Genomic DNA, 21,347 nt, shown 5'->3' with positions numbered 1-21,347 from the left:
CTAAAATGAGAACAATTATGACTCTATAAAATAATTAATAGATCTTTAAAATATCGAGCCTTCTAATAAATTAATTGTGAACCTGGCCGTGATTTTCTTTCTTTTTTTCAAACGTAGCTTTCGAATAGCTTCTATTACAAATTCATAACTCATAACACTTAACAAAAATATATTAAAAAGATATTATGATATATTGTTTAGAAAATTTCAATTTGATTGAGATTTCATGGCGGTATTCCACGTACTTGCTTTTAACACAATAACACTACAATCCACTACATTACCAGAGAAATTTAAACGCCAAATTGAACTTCACCCCTATTTTATTTAACTGTTTCTATTATTCACTTTAATTACCCCGACGCACATCCAATTTTGGACGACGCCACATAGGCCATCTCCATTAAAACAAACGACAATCGAGAGCGTTTTTGATAAGAAACCGTCAGTGCCTCGATTATGTTAATGTGTTGATGTAATAACCGAGATTAGTGACACTTTCAGTTGCGGGCAATAATCCCATAACCCCGCTTTTTACAAAATTGGGTCCGGTTCGACCGGAATAAAAGTTGCGTACTGCGATCTCCGGTCATAAAGAAGGTTACAGACCAATTATCCGCACTGTTACGTATTTGCTTTTTAAATCTGTAAGCTCGGTAAAAAACTCGACAAATGCACGTTTGTAAAATTTATTAAAGCTCGAAGTTTACATATGCAAAAAGGGGGATTTTTCAGAGACGATATTTTTAAAGCTGCGAATTAGTCCGACTTGAAACGGGGATGTTGTTTTAATACTAAGCTGAGATGTGAGTCTATTGTTCTGTTGTTGATTTAATTTTTTTTATAATTTGGCCCATCGAGGCGCGCTGAATGGAAATTCGCTTGTTACGTTGATTAAATATACAAAAATTAGAGAGTGCGCCAATAAGTTAATTAATTCCTTGACGTCAATAAATTGAATTTTTCTACATTCGTTCCGTTTCTTTGATGTAGGCATTTGCTTTTGTTGAGCCAAATTATTGTTCATTATTTACTGGAAAACGAACCGCGAGCCTCGTACACTCTCCGTCAAATTTTTTTATATTTATCTACATAGAAAATGTAAAAAATTATTGAGATTGAATTATTAACAGAATGGAACCACGCGTATCAAATATAATCAATATAATTAGAGTTGAGATATTCTACTTTGGAATATACTGTTAATCAAGAATAACGAATTCAAATAAATATGCATTAGAGATCAGGTTTAACTGTAAATATGTAGACATGTCTTTTTTAATTTGTAATATTAATAAACCAGGTTTAATAACCCGATAAATAAATATGTTGCATTGAAGATGTCAGACTAGTTATTAAAATTTGATAAAAAAACAATACGAACAAATTATTGGATCCTTTAATATCACAACGACCAATTTAGAGAACATCCGATATAGTAAAAATATGTAATTATTTAAGAGGAAATTGAAATTATGAAATTATCAGAGAGCTTCGAACTTTTTCAGTTAATTAATTAATCATGAGCAGAGTCAACACGATCAAACGCTTTACTAACGTATAATTAGAATCTTCGATGAGGTAGTTGTTTTCCATTGCCGTTAATAAATAAGATGTTCTGATAAAAAAGACAATACTTAATAAGAATCAATTTAAATTGTGGTGAATAAACCGAATAAAAATTTAATGGTCCAGGACGTATTTTTCTAGACAATCCACCAGTAGATTGTATTATATTAGTTGGACGAAAATCTGGGCATTCTGAACAACGATATACAGGGTATTATGGAAGCCCACGTAATAAATTTAATCACCAATAGAAGCCTTTAAAATAAACAGTTTCACATATGTATTGATCTTTTTTAATCGAATAATTTTTTTACTTTTTTTAACCTCTAATTTGTCACTTCGCTCATCGGATAATCATCAATTGAAACGAAAGAGTTAGTGAAAATGTTTTTGTGCGATAAAAAATACAAATTTCTCTTTTATAGGATTACTCATAATAGTATAATTATATCATTAAGAGTAGAAGTATCTCTTTTTGTGCTAAGCCCAAACACCGAAACGCAGTTGAGGTCGTTAAAATATTTGCAAATTCTGACATGACAGGTCGTGCTTGAATAGTTGATAAAACTTAAAATCAAAAACTTTCTAACTTTGCAAAAATTTAAAATGTTGTTTGTCGACAACTTGGTGTTGTATCTTATTACCTAGCAATAATTTGATCAGGATTATTCAAAGATTCAAAAAATGATATAGAATTTTCTTACTTAAAAGTTAAAATTTTCCCAGAATATAAATATTGTTAAATGCTATTAATCTTTTAAATACATAAATCTCCATATCATTTATGCAAGTGGATGAAAAATTGTTGCCGGAGATCTGAATTTCAGATGAATATTGTAATATCCAAGAATAAACTAGGAATATTTGAATTTCATGTGACAGCAAAAACTGCAAGGTGCTTATAATTCTTCAGTTTTATGTTGTTATCGTAGATATTTGTCGATCATTTCTAATGGCGAATTGTACTAATCATGAGGAAGAAAATGAAGTTGATAAAAAGCTTTGTTGTTCAAAAAAGAAAATAATAATACAGAATAAATATTTTATTTGTTACTAAATTGTAAACGTCATTTATTCGAACTGTCACTTGACGTTGAAAAGTCATTTTAACTGGCTAACGGCCGTATTCACCAACGCCAGTTAAAGTTAACTGTAGGTTAAATTATACGAAAGCATTGTTACAACAATAGGTATCTAAGTAACGAAGCATTTTAACCTACAGTTAACTTTAAATGGCGTTGGTGAATATGGGCCTAGTAGCGTTAAATTGACAGCAGACCAGTTATGAATTTAACAAGTTAGTAGAGAAATTTGAAATTTGGAAAGGATAGTAGCGTTTTTAACATTTGAACATTTTTATTTCTTTGTTTCATACAAATTAAAATTAAATGTACAATTAGAATTTCCACTAATGTCGAACATTCCTGAAGCGGAAGTGAATTCGCTCGTCATTGGACAATTAATTGTAGAACCTCCCGAAGTGGAAGCCACATTTGTCGAAGTGGAAGCCACATCTGTTGAGTTTCGTCCAGGAAACATTTTTTTCGCAATTTCAATTTTTTTATTGATAGAATCATCCACATAACCTTCCGCAATTCCACTACTTTTCCATCCTCCCGCACGTTTTAGTGTCAAAATATCTCCACCTGCATCCAAAACCATTGTTGCTGCTGATCGGCGAAATGAGTGACCTGTGTATAATTCAGGTTCTTGTAGCCCTAAGTATGTTGCAATTTTTTTCGGTACACCGCCAATAGTGTGCTGGCCAACATTGAGGGAAATACATTTGCCATTACGGTAGGTTAAAAAGAAACGTAATTGGTCTGCTTGACGAGGACGAAGAGCTGCATATTTTCTGTACAAAACACAAGGTTGAAAACTGCAGCCCTCATCTGTGATCGTAAATCTCCTTGTTGTTAAATTCTTTGTATTCCGTAAAGTGACGATAATATATTTCTCAACATCTTCTACGTCCTTCACCGTCAACGAGAGAAGCTCGTCACACCGGCAAGCACCAAAAATTCCAAAAATTGTAATCACTTTATATAACAACCAATAGTCATCAGGAGCTTCAACAAGAAATTTTTCCACTTGCTCTTTTGTTAAAACCCTTGCCTTCTTCGGCACGTAAAGCTCATTCTTTCTCTTGAGAAAAGCAATTACCTTATGAAATCTACAAATGTCAAGTTAAAATATCACTTTTATGACAACGTCTGTAATAGGAAAACAAACCTGCGAACTTCAGCATTTTCTTTAATTTCCAGGCAGCTTTTTAACATGGACCATTTCGACCACAAAGAATTGGGGCTAAATTTGTCTGATAGTTGGTGAAGATACACCAAAAGAACGTCTTCCGTTACACCAGTTACGTTATTGTTTTTCTGCCAATTTTTAAATTCTTCATATTCTCGTTCATATCTTGCTAAAGACTTCGCTGGCAGTAAACTGGAAGCCACGTTTATAGCTTCCTTTTTGATTTCTTCTGGCACGTTCATTTGAGAAAAAATCTTGACGGAAATAAACAATTTGAACAAACGGCGCGTTGTCATAGTAATTGTACTTCTAAGGTTTCTGAGTTTTGAGCAATAATTTGGAAGAAAACAGAATTTGATCATTTTTAATTTTATTTAGTTGTTTACAATTTAGTAACAAATAAAATATTATACAAGACACGCCAGGTAACTGGTTTTACTGGCTCAAGGAGGTAACTGACTCGTCTTCGACTCGTCAGTTATATCCTCCATTCGCCAGTAAAAACCATTTTACCTGGCTTGTAATGTAAAATACTATTACAAGTTCACTTCAAATAAAACAATCACGGAACTCGTTTGCAATGTATGTCATGTGAATGAAACAAAGACATTTATTATATGTGCATAACACTGCAAACATGCATATACTAATTTATCACATAGCAAACACGATTCGTATGAATGGAAATGTAGACCCAGAGGCGCTAGTAGTGTGCGGAAATAACACGAGTATCCCAATGACATTTTATAGTGAGTTGTGTAACCCATTTTAAATTAACTTCAACCAAACAGATTAAGAAAATGCAAGAAATTAGGCGAATAAGCTTCATTTAGGCCACTGTTTCTAAATATTTTTCACGAATGGGCCTTCTTTCCTTGATATTATTTTCGAGTGGCTTCGTTAAAAATAAATTAATGTTTAGAACCGTCTCATGGACTGCAAGGGCTATAGTCCAAGAGCGCCAAAGTGAAAAGAGTTAACTAGACTTCCCATTTTAAATGTTCATAACAGTTCTCCAATATTTGGAAAAACAGCTGTGAAGACATCACGGTCCCTGGAGATTCGCTAACCACAAGTTAAGAACCACTGACCAAGACAATAAGGAAATTAAAGTAAGAATTACATTAAAAATTAACTTCTGATGTTTATTAGGATTTAACGTAAAATAAAGAAAACGTGAGATGACAAGATTTTACGGCGCTTAGATTAAAATTAACCAGAAATAAACAGGGCGAACTCACTACACCGCTATATAATACCTACGCCATTTACCGTAACGTAACAGGATTTTTTTTTCAAATCCAGTTCATATAAGTATCTGTTGTAAATTGTATCAAATTATTATGTTCAATTGAAATATAATGTAGATTCGTTAATATTTGTCGTTATTCCAGAAACACATATTGGAGTGATTGTTATGTATTCAGTAGGTACAACAAGCAAAAACGAGTAACTAGAGGGAATTAATTTTAATAAAAATCCTTTTAGTTTTATGATCGCAAAAAACCTCCACACAAAATCCAACGTGTGCAGACGACTAATCAACATATATCAAAATTAGTGTTTAACGTGCCGAGAGCGTGGCGCATTTAAATTAAAAAAGCTTATGAAACGTCCGTTCCAATCTCGTTTTTTATTAATATTTGACTATTATTACGGACATTACAAACAAAGCAAAACTCCCTTATGCGATTTAGGGTAATTTATGAGCGTTCTGGTCCCGTAATTTATCTATGAGCGGATCTGTTGCATGAAGTGTAAGTGACATGGACCGAACGGTATGGAGCAGAACTACAACTTTGATCAGAGGTTTGTCATCAAGCAAATTACCAACCCTGGTTTAGACACACGCACTTTATCCTAATACGTGCGTCGGGGGTGCTTTTGAACGCACCGACTCCACCGCAACAAACCAAATCATCTGTTACAAACGTCTAACTTTTCAACAACCAACGAAAAATTGGAAAATGATTTTCCGCGAGGAACTCAAGAATTTTCATTGCAAATCTAATGTTGCTTGTCACTGAAAACGATTTTGTACTATTCACGGTTCAGTCAAGTAAACTGAAATGGAGGAAAGAGACCTCGATATTATCTGACGTCTGTACACTTCAAAGAAAAAGACATCTCGTTTGTTTTGTAAAACCCGAGCTTTTCCCATTGCAAAAACTGTCTGTTGCGAGACAAAAATGCGGCCAATTATAACAAGCGGAGATAGCAACAACACTATTAAGTATTAACCCCAAAGGAACGCAAATGAAATGTCTCTTGTCCTGCAAAAGCTCAACCCGACATCGAATCTAACTCCCACGATCTCCACCCTCATTTCCTGTTTAATCTCTTTTACTCAAATCAACGGTCCTAATCGAAGACAAACACAAAAATGGCCAGGTCGATCCCGCTCCCATTCCCCGAAACAAAAACGTATTGACTTTCCCCGGGGCGGTCTATCCTGAAAATATAAAAGGACCAAGAGGAAGACGTGAGTCGTAGATGCTGACGCACTTTAATATGTAAATCGAGAGTTATGCGACTCTCGAGGGAATTTTATCCATTTTTTGTTCCAGCATTTATTGTTATACCTCGGGCTCGCAACTGTGATATGAATGACTTGTGGCACCTCAATGTTAAATATTTGCCAGTGAAAAAGTGGAATCTCAGATTTACCGTCGATGAAATGCGTTTCCACGTTTTTACAGCGTTCTGACGTGACTCCCACAATGACATTCTCCATTTTCTAAGAACACACCGCAAGGTAATGGCAGGGTACTTCACGCGTTTTTTCATCAAGCAAAGGGTTTCGTGAAAAAATTATTCGAATTTTAACATTAATAAATTACACCGGGCTGGTGTAGCACGATGCATTAGAATTAGATAGACACTCACGAACTGGAGAAATTCCCTAGGAAGAATATGTCAGTTGCATGAAGAGTATTAAATGGATGAAATTGCATTTGGTGAGAAAAATTAGAGTTCATTCATTCATTATAATTTTCTCTCACATCGAAAAAATGGCTTGGAAGGTTCTCTTCTGCTTTTACTTTCTAAAGTGAACTATTTGTTACTAATACATACATACAATAAACTTGAATTTGAAAAACTTTCTTAGACCAATTAAGTGAAAATAAAAACTGTTGTTAAAATATTACCAGATAGGGAATTTATTTTTCTTCCATTGGCAAAATAAAAGATCCAAGAAGCGACTGTGACACCACAAAAGTCAATCAATTCCTCAAATATTCAAAACCATCCTCGTCCTCTCTGTTATTCCTAAACCGTCGCCAGTTGTTCCGACCTAGTGGCCGCCCGCCCGTAAGTCTGATAACCCCCCGGCCTCTACTGATTCAACTTCTGCTATACGCAATGTACAGCTGTGATAAAGGATACACATTTGTCTAACATCAATATAATTATAACGCTTAAAAATTGTACAAAAATTCCACATGACATTGACACTCAATGCCGCCAACCTAAAATTGTTCATTAAAAATTTCGATTTTCTTGCCAAGGTTCCGAAATGCCATTTTTTGAAAATCAGTATTTTCTAGACGAACTCCGAAAATATTCTTTATGCTTGCTTTTCCAATTGTTCGGATTGCAGTAAATCTGTCATTTGTACTACACTGGAGTGACAAATTTTTGTGCAAATAAAATGTGTCCTATTTCACTATGTGCGACTGCAAAGGTTTAGCCTTGCCCGAGTTTCACAAAATGGAATTGCGCGTTAAGACATATAAATCTGTGAAAAATAAAAATGATAGAGCGCCGAGTGAGCCGTAGTACAAAAAATATACGTTGGAATTAAGTTGAACGATATAGAGGCAGTAGAGAGAGCGATACGAGTAATAAACGACTATAAAAAAGTGTAAGCAGAAGGGAAATATTAAGAGGAAATGTTGGAGAAATCGAGAGAAAAACACGCATAAAAACGTAACAGCCATGCGGGGCCGGAGAAATTTAGATACAAGCTCGGTACATTCAGACGTTAACAGAAAATGAAAAAGAGTCGAGATAGGTTATTGACGAAATATAAAATTCTTATATGCGGCCAGCATACCTGAGATGACGATCTGCGGGAGCGGATTGATGAGTGCCAACGAGAAAAAGGACGAAGAGAGAGAGCCACAAGAAAGGATTCGAAGTTCTTTTTATAATAATAATAACAGTCTACTAATTCTAAACAAAGCTATAAAGTGTAAAGTAAAAATCGATTCTTATTTTCTCTTTGGAAAATGTATATAAAGCCATACTTTTTTAATAGGGGTAAGTTTACACACACGAGCGCAACATAACACGTTAGTTGCATACATAATTTTTTGCAGTATCATTGCCTCTGGAGAATGGAATTGTGAAATTCGTAATTGTATTGCAAACAGTAAATGTCTCGTTTTGTTGGCAAGCTGATAAAAATAATATAAAAAAATTGTTAATATGTATTAATAAATGTATCTATTTGAAAACAGGATACAAAATAAATTTGTAATTTTTCCAGTGATGTCTTTTGCTTTGTAGTTTGTGCCTAAAAATTTAATATGCACCTCTGCTAAAATTGCCTTTTGTCCTCGCCTGTTTTCAAGCCTCGGCTGCGCCTCGTCCCGAAAACTCAGACTCGGGCGAAACAGATGCACTTTTTGACCTTGGTACACAAATAACTATGAAATGCAAAATCGAAAAGTAAGAATACCAACAAAGTGATAAAACTCAGCAGGACCTTATTCTTGTGTAAGTTTTAGCTTCCGTACATAATGGAAGGTTTCTATTTAATTTTTCTATGGATATGTTTTAATCCCTACTTAGTCGAGCTCATTCCTGAAAAGACTCTGGTCCCTCGAAGATTAACGGATGTACCTACTCAGAGTGATTTTATAAAGTTGTTAGGAACATGTTCGTATTTTTTGAAGTTGGAAGTAAATTAAATTACAATCAGGAGATATTTGTCTTCGTTCCGGTGTGACATTGATGGCAAGTTCAAACAAGCATCGCTGTCAAGTGTGCCGGTGGAACCGCGCAACAAATGTTACACCAACAAGATTTAAAAGGATTTTAGAGTTGTACTGCACCGGATCCTGTTTATGTAAATGGCCCGATCTCTGGGGCATTTTATTCAGCGGAACAGCGTTAAACTCCTGACCATATATCTCGCTTTGATGAAGTACATCCTCACTTACTCTAATTAAAGGAGGTACACACCGACACCCCGACATTTAATTAAGGGAAACGCGACCGGAGCATATTTTCGACTCTTCAAAAGTCCGGTTTAATTATCGGAATTTATGGATCCCCTCCGGCTGTCGTTAATGCAATATGTGTATCGGATCACGTACTACTTTTAATAATACGTCCCCAAGTAAATGATTTATGATTGGACCGTTTCAGCTTGGAATCACACTTGAAGTGGTGCGCGATTTAAAATCGACCGAACGGAGGGTTGAGATTAGGCCGGGCCATGATGGATGGTTTCTTCATTCGCGGAAATGACATATGAAAATGACCTGTTGTATTTCGGTAATGCCATCAGCAGAAATGGCGAAATAAGCAGGTATATATGTCGTTGCCGGTTTTCAAGACAGTATTATATCCTGAAAGCGTTCAGCTTTTTTTGACACTCGATTATAGGGGGTTGTAAACTTGTCAATACCACTGAAATGAGATCGGTTAAGATATGCAGCAGCGATGCTAAAGGGATGATTTATTTCTTTACAAAATGTGGAAATTCCCTCTTTATTTTATTGCCGGTGACAGTCATCGCTGCGTTTAATTCCCCTCATATTTGCGCCCGAGAGGACATTCGTTTAATTTATGGATATTTGTTATGGAAATCAACTAAACAGATATCCACCAGGATTAGAACTAAAATTTCTCATATCCCAAGCGCATTAAGATTCTGCTTAAAAAATTATACATCTAAACTGACCACCTGATCTGAAAATACAATAAGATCAGAAGAAGAAAATTACAGAATTCACAAAAAATGTGTATGTTGTTATGAGAAGAACATACAAGTCTTACGAGTATATTGTAACGTTTTTCTCTCTTGTTTCCTGGGGTTTTTTCTTCACGTTATGGCGTATATTCATACATCAGTGCAATTATCAAATAATTTTGCACAAATGCATGAACATTCTCTGTCTCAAAATTGTCTATAATCTTTTTAATTTTTTATCTTCTATTCGTAAAATAATATTCTGTTGAGGTATAATTTTCTTCTGAAAAGTTTTCTTTATTTGGATATGTTTTCCGTATGATTATTGTTAATATAATACTTAATAAGGAAAGTATCGGGTGTTCATTTAAGTTTCCGGTAAAAGTTGGCATTGAAGAGTCGATTGTGAACGCACTACGGATTGCGGATCACGGACCAGCTGTTTAAATGTTACCGTTGTTTGTGTCTTTACATGAGTGGTGCGTTCACAATCGACTCTTCAACACCAGCTTTGACCGGAAATTTAAATGAACAACCGATATCTGTATTACGTATTACCTTCGGACGAACAAACATTGTTATTATCATTTTTAATCAAAGAAAAATTATGTAAATTGGTCTGTTATTATTTTGTTAAACGTGTTATTCATTTGTAGAAGTTTAACAATCTGTCTGGATATTTTCCTGTGTTTAAAAAATTTAATTCTATTGATTAGTCACTACTCGGAGCATTAACTATCCATTAGACTTGTGTGGTTATAGTACCTCAACCTCTTCGGTGAATTATTGCTCATTATTTCAATCAACTTTTTTAATAATTGAATACCTTCTATTATAAACTGTCTTCGGGGCATTATTTTCAGAGGCGAAGTCATCATTTTATTCAGGTAAACTATTCGATACATAAATATCGATTATGACGTTATTTACTTGTAAGTAAAGTCTATAAGAAAACTGAACCCACACGCTAGATGCCGTATAATTTAGTATATTATCCCATTTCGTTATTTACGACAGTCCCCTAATATATATAATTTTTCAGTTTCAGGTAAGAGAATTCAGTTTAGAACACGTGGGCGAGAAATTGAGTTTTATCAAGGTAAGTGAGTAGGCATAAAATAAAATGCTCCGCGTTACGGTTATGCGTTCACATGCCCGTTTTAATACAAGAAGCTGTTTTATAAAATCTGTCAAAACCTGACTGAATACGGGGATCTGAACGAAAGCACTCTAAAAAATTTAGATTATTTATCAAAATCTTTCAAACTGATTACCTACTTTATAGTCGAATGTTTCTCCCATCCATAAAAATGAGCAACTCTCTCAAGAATGGAGTTTATGTGGCGAAAACACGACACAGTCGGGGGATTATTGTAATTAATCGGAAAAAAAATCAGTTTATTTATTTACCTGCGCACGTGAAAACCCCGCTTTATTAAATTCATACTGAACTCGCTTCGGTTTTCTGATTTTCACACAACGAAAATTTCATGCCAATCATGAACCAGCAGGAATTTCAATTAAGTATGAATTTAATTAGCACTTTAGCGATTTCCACAACAGACACAGACGGGACTAGTCAATAAAGTTTTGTTTGAAAACGTGTCTTTCTTGTTTGGCCGATCAATCGCCCCATTGTGGTGGGTCGATTCCCCGCTGAAATTCATTGTTGTTATTTTCCTTAAGGTCCAGTCCAAGTTTCTGCTGTTCTCTTTGGGACAGCATAAACGGTGTCTGTTGCAGAAGTGAACTGTGCAAGACGTATAATGCAGCACTGAGCCATCGGTGGTCTAGACTGATTCTGATTAGTTGGAACCAGTCGAGTAATTTAATAAAGCATGTCAAAACTTACTCCCAATAAACGCCCAAGCATAAGTACATTCATTAGCGATAAATACCGGTAACATTAGCTAAGTTTACGGTTGTGTCCTTTGCTGGAACTACCTAACTCATAACTCGGCGCAATATCGCAATGGATAGGGGCGCCGCCCCCACAAACGATGAGGAACGAGAATAATACCTGCAACGTAGGTGCACGTGCTAATTTATTACGCCGTAACTACACCGGACAAATTATATACTGGCAGTGACAGTTAATTTGATGCAGCGCAATTTCCACATGAAATAAAGACGAAATAAAGCACCAAATAGAAATTGTACGAGTGTATTTCAAGAATTTTTTACAGACGACTTGCTCGACTCTTCCAAATTCGGATTGTTATAAGTGACAGGTTTTATCATTCCGGAAAATTTGAAGTAAAATTTAAATTCTTCTACTATCGATTGCCAGAGAGGAGCTTTCGTCTGGATCGAAATTTTCACCACATGCATAAGCAGTTCCGCTACTACTAGTACCACCGCGATTAGGACTCCGCCCATTGTTACCCAGAATACGCCACCGACGTTCTTTAAGTTCAACGCTGTGGCTTCGGATTGGTCGTCTTCGCTCTAAAACAAACAATATGATATGAAATACTTCACTCTGAGCAGAGGGTACTTCACAAAAGCCGCCTCCACGTTTCTCCTCCCACCACTTCCTTTTCAGCTCGTTGAGTTTTCCGGAATGTTGCAAATCCAAAATAGCTCGGCTCAATACGCTTCTGTATGTTGAATCTGTAATCGCATCAAAATCATAATCAAAAACTGTGACAAAATCTATATTCACAAATTTGATAAGTAGACTTTTTGTTAGTGATATTCTGCGATAGGTGGAAGTATGTAAACATTTGAAAACTCTTACTTTTTCTCATCGCTATTCCGTAACTTTTCTCATCTAGCAACTTCCCAACTTTGGTCAAATTGCATCTTCTCTGAATCTCGTACTCTATGGAAGTTATCTCCATGAAGAAAGCATAATTCTCTCTTTCAGCTCTTTCCACCCCTAGAGTTGGATCCGAAACCAATACATCGCCGGCGTGGTCCATCATAAAATCATAGATTTGTCCATACTCCTTGAACCGGTTTCTCGAAGCCTGAAACAAACTGTTAACACTACTTCCTATCTTGTACCTCTCATTACCTTAAAGAAATTAACAGTAGATCCGTCTTTTTTCGCCCCCCATTTGATACCCTTCGTTTCTGCGTTCTTTACCAACTCGAAGACATCGTTAAAATGGGGTATCGGAGTTTCTCGAGTCAAAAACACAGCTAAATTCGCTGTGTATGACGATACCATGATGAGCGTGAAGAACCACCAAATCCCAGCTACCATTCTTGTGGACAAAGCTCTGCAACAGACTTGTAAATTGTATAATTATGGCACTTGGTGTCGTAGTACAATGGACCAATCTCCGTTCCTTGCTGCATGATACTACCAGAGACAAACCAAAAACAGTTTCTTAGGCTAAGTTGGTTGACTAAGTACTCGGGTTCCTCAATACATGGATATGGGTTTGTCCATTCAGACGAACAGATACGTCCCAACACGAATAAAACCATCGATACCGTGAGATACGATAAGGCTACTAAAATCCAGATTTCGAGAGCGAAAGGATCAGCGAAAGAGAAGAAGCTTGGTGGAGCCTTCCTTGGTTTTTGGTACAAAATACTAATACCTAAAAATTTTGTTTGGGTGTAGTGTTAGACAAATTAATAATGTATTACCTAGGTTCATAAAAGGTGTTGTAAAATCTACTGCTTGTTGTCTATCTGACGTTATGGTTAGGTCAGCGATTGCCAAATCAGCTTCCTGGAAGATTAAAATGAACTAGAAGTAGATTTTGAGTGCAGCGCTTACGTTTGCTCTGATAGCTCCAATCATACCCTCCCACTCTCTCTTGACAGGATTATAGTCACCATTCTTTTTATCTATTTGGTTGAGGAAAGTGTAATTGAACCCTTCGATCACAGACAGTTCATGAATCAAATCTATGGCAAAACCTTCATATTCACTGTTTCCTCTGAGGGAAGTATCGCTAACTCTCTTGTACCTTGCGAATGGCTCTATCTGGAGTACAATCAGATATCAAAATCTGTTCCAACTTTTCTGTAAAAGAATTTACCAAACTGATCAAGACACGAAACGATTTGTGCTTTAAAGCTTGTTTTCGCACGTCATTTTCGTAAGGGGGCCTGTCAATTGTTAATTTCTGTATGGATTTCTCATCACTCCAATTTCCCACTTTGGTAATTCCTCCTTCTTTCAACTCAATAACATCCACCATCAAATTATTTCTGTAGCCTACTCCATCGAACGCAATGATTCCACTGAGACCCGAATATTGCTTCTGAAATTGCGACCACTAGTACCACCAGATTTGCGTTGTTACTTTTTTACCCCTTTCACTAAGTTTGTGATTGTCAGTCCCGAGAGCCATCTGTCGTTCTGGTCACAATCAATTGATTTTGGAGTTTCTGGAAGTTCTTCCAAAACTTCACCAAACATCATAACAGCGTCTACTATTAGAATGACGTCTAGGTGGAGTTTGTAAGGGGCGGAGAAAACAAACATGGGGTCTCTGGCTATGTCTTCGGCAAAAATGAATTCAGCCAAGTCTCTTATTGGTTCAGATTGCGGATCGAATAAGCGGATCTGTAAGAAATGTACTAGTAATGTGATTTTCTTTCTTGGAGAATTTACTCCGGTGATGTTTGTCTCGCTGAACTGGAAGGGGACCAGATCGATGGTCTGTAGATCAAAATTGGTGATGAAAAAATAGTGTTTGTCGGACATCAGCCCAACTTGTTGCGCTTGAGTCAGCACATCCTTCACGATTTCAGTAGAACAATCCAGCATCAAGTGCGTCGCTCCCGACTTCCTCACCTCTTTCAGCGCCGGCCTTAACATTCTCCTAATTAAATTATCTCCAACAAGTGCTCTCCCAACTTACCTGTAATTTCCATACTTCTCTAACTGTCGAAACACGATCTTGTAATTGTTGTTGTTGTACACCTGCAGGAACCTCGTCATCCGCTTCAGACTCTCCGCGTTATCGTACAAAACGACGAAATCTTTGTACTCCCACGCTCTGATGATATCGATGAAGAGCTGAGTGAGCATGCTTTGAGATGGGTAAAAATTAATTGTTGGGGTCGTCGGCTCGTCAACCCATCTTACATCTAAATGTGGGACGTCCTTATCATCGCATATCGATTGCACTGTTCTTGAGTTGTGTTCCAGAGTCGGGCCCAAAATGCCGGCGACGCCTTGTTTCATTAATGAGCAAGTTGCTGACATTGCTGCCAGAGGGTCGTCGACGTCTAAGCGCTCGATTACGGCTTCTATCTTGTAATTTTTCTTCGATAATTTGCCAAGCCGCTCGACTGCCAGCTCGAAGGCTCGCTCCTTCTGCGCGTCCGCCGTGTCAAAAATGGCACCTAAAAGGACATCTTCTTTAATTTTATCTCACGGCGTTGTACAGCTATTTTTATTATCAAAGTTATATGAAGATAGAGTCTAGTCTTTTCAAAGCTTTATTCGAAACAAAGAAGTGTATTTTATTAATATTTCTGAAACAAAGATAATAACCAGTTTTTAATTGTAATTAGACGGAATATTTGGTTTACATTGAAAAATAATGAGGTAAAGGAAAAGAGATCTTAAGAGCAAAAAGTACTATAGCCACAAATATTTTTGTTGGCTCTGCTTTGCATCAAACTTGGTTTAGAACAAATGACAACATTAAAAAATATAAAATAGTTGCTTTTATTTTGTTTTTTGTTTTAATACTGTTGCCATGGATTTAAATGGAAGAACCTAGCGACTCAATTAAATAAACTGTTCAGAATTTGACATTTCAGTCAAATTTCTCATCCCTCTAAAATTATCTTCGATTTATTTGCTAAAAAATCATCCACAATGACTTCGACCAACATCTTCACTGGCATAGAAGGCAATCGCAGCTCCAGCAGAGTTCTGAGACCTCCTGGCGGGGGCCACACCAACATTTTAGCTTATTCGACAGAGTACGAACCCCCAAAGGAGGATCTAACAAACACGGCTTCGCAAATTATGGAAAGTGTAAACAGAGAACTAGACTCGAGAGAAATGAAAACTGCGGAGAAAACTTCTGATGATGGTTCTGAAAAATCTAGAGGAATTGCAAGTGAAACTAAAGTGAAAAGCGCTCCAGAACCAGCGACTGTTAATAGAGTTCATCGGGTTCGCATCCCACCAGGAGGTTTCTCTTCAGGGTTGTGGTGAAGATGGATTTTATATTGCATTACCATTATATGTTCAAAAAATTTAATAAATGTTTTCAATGATTTTTGTTGCAAAATATTCATGATTCATTTATGATAATTAGGTCTATTTTTGCCTCACAAAATCAAACATTTGTCCCAGTTGTGCCCGTGATTTTATTCAGGGAAGAAGGTTCAAAGAAGAGTACTTTTGACAATAACATTTGGAATTGTTCCTACGGTAAAAAACTGTTCAGATCGATTTTGTAACTTTTTAAATTCTCAACCACATCTTTTCTATAAAAATGTCCGTACGATTTCTGAGATATGATCGAGTCGAGGTGCAAATTCACATTAATTTCACAATTTTCAATGAAACTGAATTATTTTTACACGGATGCCTGTGAATTTACAATGACAAGAGTTATAACGGTTTGAAGTTAATTGATAAAAGGAACTGAACGAAAGTAATATTTTTTAACAATCAAGATTCTTTGTTGAGACCGAAAAACTTCCTCCAACTAACTTGGAATTTTTTATCTCAATTATATTTGCAAACCAAACAAATGTGAATCTGTCGAAATAAACAAACAACATGCCATTTTTATAATAATTGAGTTAAAAAAAGTCCAAAGAAGATTCCTTCAGCAAAATCAATTTTCTACAAAATGAGATATTTCCGAATCAAGAATATTTTTTCATAAATATTTATTATTGGAAGACCTCAATTAATCATATTAGTCACCCAATTATTAATAGCTGACTCTATAGTCTTAGATTTATAATTTTTTCAATTTGGTATTTTTGAATTTTTCTGAATTCATTTGTTGGAATGTCTGGTCGATAGCGAAATCCAATGATTATTCATTTCCAATCTAATTATAAAGCAGCAACCACCACACTTACCGATTTTCATGGTACCTGCACACCCACACACCAACACATTCATCAACACGATGTAGACAACTGCAACACTGGCCGTCATTTTTGCGAATTTTCATGTTTCTTATTCTAAATCCTGTCCGGTTCTAGATGTCTTCCTCTGAGTGAGTGTTTTTCCGACTTCATGGCCGTACAAACCATCGGTCTATTTTGATACTTCCTAATACTACCGTCGTCATATTTTAAGATTCAGTTATTTGCAGCTGCAGATGATTTGACGATATTTTTCACAAATAAAAAAATACCAAGCTTAAATTTAGACTAGTATGATACATTAGATGTTTGCCCCCCGGCGAGTGTTGTGGCAGTTTTCAGTTTCTTGAAGCTTCGAATGCCCAACCAGTTCAGGGGCGTTTAATTAATGGCGGTGACGATCTCCAACTTGCTGCATTAATTATTAAAGTCAAACATAGCTTCCAACGTCGATTCTGATCGATTTAGCTATTCTTTGGGGGGGAATTTGTAAAAGCGATTAAAACTTAACGCACCGACTGCACTTTAGTAGCTCGTGTTTGCATTTCGCCCTCCTGTGCGCATTCACATGCAAATTTCGAGCTATCAGCAGTGTTATTTTGTGGCAAGTGGCCGCAACAATTAGTCTCGGTTTGTTTATAAAATTATTTGGGAAATGTTATATTTGTCAAGTCGGAAAACGCTGAAATTTCACCTAAACATCAAGCGAAAGCCCCATTTGCAGTCATTTCTGGTGTAAGTATATATTTCACGGCAGTAGTGGGAAATCGTGTTTGAAAAATTGCAATGGCATGTCCGCCTTTCGTGTTACACATTCCTCCAATTCTTCGGAGAAAATGGCGAATAAAAGTCGACGGTCGCTATAATTAAATTTTTTAGCGCTAGTTTCCAGCATTAATGGCCGTTATGATACTTGTCATGTTTGTCGTTTTTAATACTACCTGAAATTCATTACTGCGACAGCGCTCGATATTTTTGTGGCGAGGTGGATGAGTTTAAACTCGTAGAAAAATATTTGGCAATTTACTGTATCAACAGTATTTTCTAATAACGACGATGCTATTATTACTGGAGCGGGCGTTGGCTGGCTCTGCTGTACCGAGTGTCCTAAATTTTTGACAGTGACGAGTGTCTTTGAAATGTTAAAAACTACCGTACCGTAGATATAGTTACCAATCGACAAACTGACAAATAATTTTTCCAGGATTGTTAAATCTTATCGAGTACCTAACTGTTTTTTTACTATGAATATTGTTAACACAGATGAAGTGGCTAATGGTGTGTTTCTTTTGTATGTACATAGTTACATAGTTTACTTTTTTACAAGTGAAAGAACAAATTACAGAAAAAATAATATAAAAAGAGACTTAGAAAAACAATGTCAAACGTATACACAATATAAATATTTGAAAATGTAAAACACCACAGTACCACACTTAATCTAAATAATGTATTTAATAATAATTTTTTCTCCCTACCGGTTAGAAATGTAGACTGTGGATACCTCATTTGAGGTGAGAAAATTCAACTTTCTCGCTAAGGTAAGAAAGTTAATCATGAAATGTTTATGGTAAAACTGTACCAAAATACAAATGTCAAAAGTGTCAAAAGTGAAATAAGTTATTGATAAATGAAAGCCAATTCAATGAAGTAAGTTGGTAGGTCAATCATATAATCTGGAAAATAAACAGATAAGCTAGGTAGGTAGATTACTTTACCCTGTTTATATCAAATTTTCGAACAAACCTCAAATCTTCAAATGCGATGACAAGTTAATTAAACAAATAACACAGCCTACTATTCAATTCTCAAAATTTTCGTTTTAATCACGAATATAACCATCTTTTTTGACTTTTTTCAACAAAGTTGTGCCGGTAGGGAAAAAAATTGTATTCAAACCTTGTTAAGAAAGTGTCATTGCAGACCTTAGGCACTTACAAACCTCGTCTACGACTCGGTTTATAATCTTTGCCTGCGGTCTGCAAGAAACCACTTTCTTACCTTGGTTTGAAATATACTATTTCAAAGCATTCCAGTGAATGTCGCATCTGTCTGCAGCTCTGTTAAAATTGTTGCACATCGTTTCTATGGGAACAGTAAATTTGTGCAATAATTGTAGGTATTACAGTAGAAATTTTTACATTTTTGTGCATTAAAAACGCACATTCAAAATAAGTCGATTACAGTGACACCAACGAAGAAGAAGATACAGTATTGAAGAAAATGACCATATCTCATGTTATGGATTTTTATGAAGATCATCCGGATACAATAACTTCTGACAAAGCTGTCGCCGAGATCATTTATAAATACTAAGCAAAGCGGTGGTTTCAAATTGGAGTCTTGTGGCATGCCTGACATTGGAACAACTGCTGTTGACCAATAATTACGCTATTGTATTTAAGTAGGAGTTTTTATTTATATTTAGACGAGAAAATTGAAATTAAAAGTTCGCGACCTAAACATTGCAGATTTTGTAATAAAAATGAAACAAGACCACTGAAACAACAATAGTCAGGTATAATATATGTATATTTATATCATTAGAACCGAAATAAAATCAACTAAATAGTTAAAAGCATAAACAAATTAACCTGAAAAAATATACAACAACGTTAAATAAACCTACAAAAAATATAATCCAATTTTTATGTCTCTAAAGTTTCTGTAGATGTAAACAATCCCACTTCTATTTTGGGTTTAGTTCATTTACTATTTTAAAGAGTCCAACTATTTCACCTTATTTTTTCTACTACACGATTTTTCTAAAATTAATTTTAGACTAACTTATGGCTAAATTAGTAACAAGCTCATAAAACTCAACGTATTTTGGCTCATTCGTTTAATTTCTACTTAAATCTCTAGTTCTTCCTTGCTGTTTTACTTTTTTGGTTTTTAATTTTACGGTATACTGGGTCGTAAACATCTGTTTACCGTTACCGAACTTTACATACTCGCACTGATTAGAAACTCGCTATCGGTTGCTCGTTAGGTACTGTGCTCACATGTAAAGTTCTATGTAACGGTCTTGCATTGTAAATAACTATTACCCTCTAAATTGTGTACTTTGTGTGATGATAATGTATTACCCTGTTTATAAAATAAAAATCTTCTTAATCTAAAATAAGATCTTTAAAAACGAATGGGACAGAAATCCAATGCATTTACGGTAGACTTTTATATTAAATTTAATTTCAATTTTACCAAAGTTATTTTTTAATTTAATGAGTGCGCTACCTTTAACAGTTAGTAGAAAGGAATGGATTAGCTGGAAGTACCGTGCATGCTTGGAATACTTTAATGCAATCAAATATGTAATGGAATTTCTATTTTTATGAAACACTTCATCTTATTTATATTCTGTTGTCATTTAAGATGCATGATGCACCAAATGCAGTTACAGTTATTTTTGTTATTTCATTTCAATTTTTTATCTCATAAAAATAATAAATAAAAAATTTTATTTATAATTTTTTATTTTTATTTCTTAGAATCATCTAATGAAAGTAATTGTTTAAATTTTAATCTCACCTAATAAGACGTATTAAAATTTAATAAGATTTTTATTTATCTCAAAGCTCTCAATTTTGTAAATTAAATTCCACTTTTGGACAAGTTGGCGAACACACTCGCCAAAGCAAATCTGGAATTATGAATAAACAAAGTTTCAAGCACCAACGAGAGGTAGTATTTATTTCGATACTCTTCATTCATAAAATGATATTTATAGCATCGGAATGAATGAACAAATAAATTCGGAAAGACCCAGTTCTTATTTATATCTTGATATTGTTTTTTTAGACAACAGGCTTGTGATGTGCCGACATTCTATTTTTATGCTTTGTGTAAAACTTGAATGTTACTTCCTCGTGAAACTGTGTTTATGTTATACATCCAAAGAAAAGATGAATCAGAGATCAAGCACAGATACAAATCAAGTGATAAACTCTTTAGCATTCTCTAAACGAAGAATTACGAAGTGTTAACTTTAAGGAGAAAACAATTATTTTGATCCATTAAATAATATTGGATAGGTTAGTAGCGATCAATTTCGCACGATTGAAACTTTGTAAAATGAGTGAGAATCATTTTGACCCTTGTATCTACGTATTTATCAATAGGGTAACTTTGTTGGATAAAATCTCTCTCAACAGTAAAGCTCAATTTACACTTAGGATAAAGTAAATATCTGTAATCGGTGAAGTCTTAGGTGACTATTCATATCTAAGTTTAAACATATAATCTATTCATTTTGATTGTGACCACAACGAAAAACATAGTAGGCGCTGTTTAGCTGTATGCTACATACGTTTTACACCAAATATTTGTGTGGTGTGAACATGATGTGAAAATGTCAGAATTGTCAAAACTTGACCATGGTAGTAAAGCAATGATTTTAATGTATTTATCAATATTAATAACGGAAATCAATATTTGAAGTAGGAGAAACTAAAAACGTCTGTCTGATTCTGTGATCACGTCTGTTGAAAAGTGGAGTTATATCCAGGTACAGATTATTTAACGTAAAAACTTCGAAATCACCTCATGCAATTCTCGATATTAATGA

General features: G+C 35.2%; 2 protein-coding genes across 4 annotated transcripts; both read right to left on the bottom strand.

Moving 5' to 3' along the window:
- Positions 1-2,905: 2,905 nt before the first annotated feature.
- LOC138124179 (tyrosine recombinase XerC-like) lies at positions 2,906-4,358 on the bottom strand. Its single transcript, XM_069039129.1, has 2 exons — positions 3,802-4,358; positions 2,906-3,742 (listed from the first exon to the last, which is right to left on the bottom strand). The coding sequence occupies exons 1-2, from the start codon at positions 4,182-4,184 to the stop codon at positions 2,926-2,928; spliced, it is 1,200 nt and encodes a 399-aa protein (XP_068895230.1). The 5' UTR covers positions 4,185-4,358; the 3' UTR covers positions 2,906-2,925.
- A 7,535-nt stretch (positions 4,359-11,893) lies between these two features.
- LOC138124999 (glutamate receptor ionotropic, kainate 2-like) lies at positions 11,894-17,124 on the bottom strand. Of its 3 annotated transcripts, XM_069040199.1 has the most exons (13): positions 16,772-17,122; positions 14,802-15,061; positions 14,575-14,732; positions 14,325-14,523; positions 14,022-14,276; positions 13,747-13,971; positions 13,482-13,691; positions 13,349-13,433; positions 13,023-13,299; positions 12,765-12,972; positions 12,486-12,717; positions 12,243-12,358; positions 11,894-12,193 (listed from the first exon to the last, which is right to left on the bottom strand). In XM_069040199.1, the coding sequence occupies exons 1-13, from the start codon at positions 16,848-16,850 to the stop codon at positions 11,915-11,917; spliced, it is 2,583 nt and encodes an 860-aa protein (XP_068896300.1). In that variant the 5' UTR covers positions 16,851-17,122; the 3' UTR covers positions 11,894-11,914. The 3 variants fall into 3 exon arrangements, with proteins under 3 accessions (XP_068896300.1, XP_068896299.1, XP_068896301.1); XM_069040198.1 differs by having other exon boundaries at positions 14,575-15,061; positions 16,772-17,124; XM_069040200.1 differs by lacking the exon at positions 16,772-17,122 and having other exon boundaries at positions 14,575-14,745; positions 14,802-14,943.
- Between the last annotated feature and the right edge of the window lie 4,223 nt (positions 17,125-21,347).

Source organism: Tenebrio molitor, chromosome 2, assembly GCF_963966145.1.
Source record: "Tenebrio molitor chromosome 2, icTenMoli1.1, whole genome shotgun sequence".
NCBI lineage: Eukaryota > Metazoa > Arthropoda > Insecta > Coleoptera > Tenebrionidae > Tenebrio > Tenebrio molitor.
This window is presented reverse-complemented; position numbering and strand designations above follow the sequence as displayed.

Bases quoted from the DNA above. Each gene is read 5' to 3' on its own strand.
- LOC138124179 (XM_069039129.1), bottom strand. From the start codon at position 4,184: ATGATCAAATTCTGTTTTCTTCCAAATTATTGCTCAAAACTCAGAAAC. The intron at 3,743-3,801 runs GTTTGTTTTCCT...TGACATTTGTAG, and splicing joins GAAAATGCTGAAGTTCGCAG to ATTTCATAAGGTAATTGCTT.
- LOC138124999 (XM_069040198.1), bottom strand. From the start codon at position 16,850: ATGACGGCCAGTGTTGCAGTTGTCTACATCGTGTTGATGAATGTGTTG. The intron at 14,524-14,574 runs GTAAGTTGGGAG...GAGAATGTTAAG, and splicing joins GAGAAGTATGGAAATTACAG to GCCGGCGCTGAAAGAGGTGA. The intron at 13,972-14,021 runs GTAAAAAAGTAA...TCGCAATTTCAG, and splicing joins TCACAAACTTAGTGAAAGGG to AAGCAATATTCGGGTCTCAG.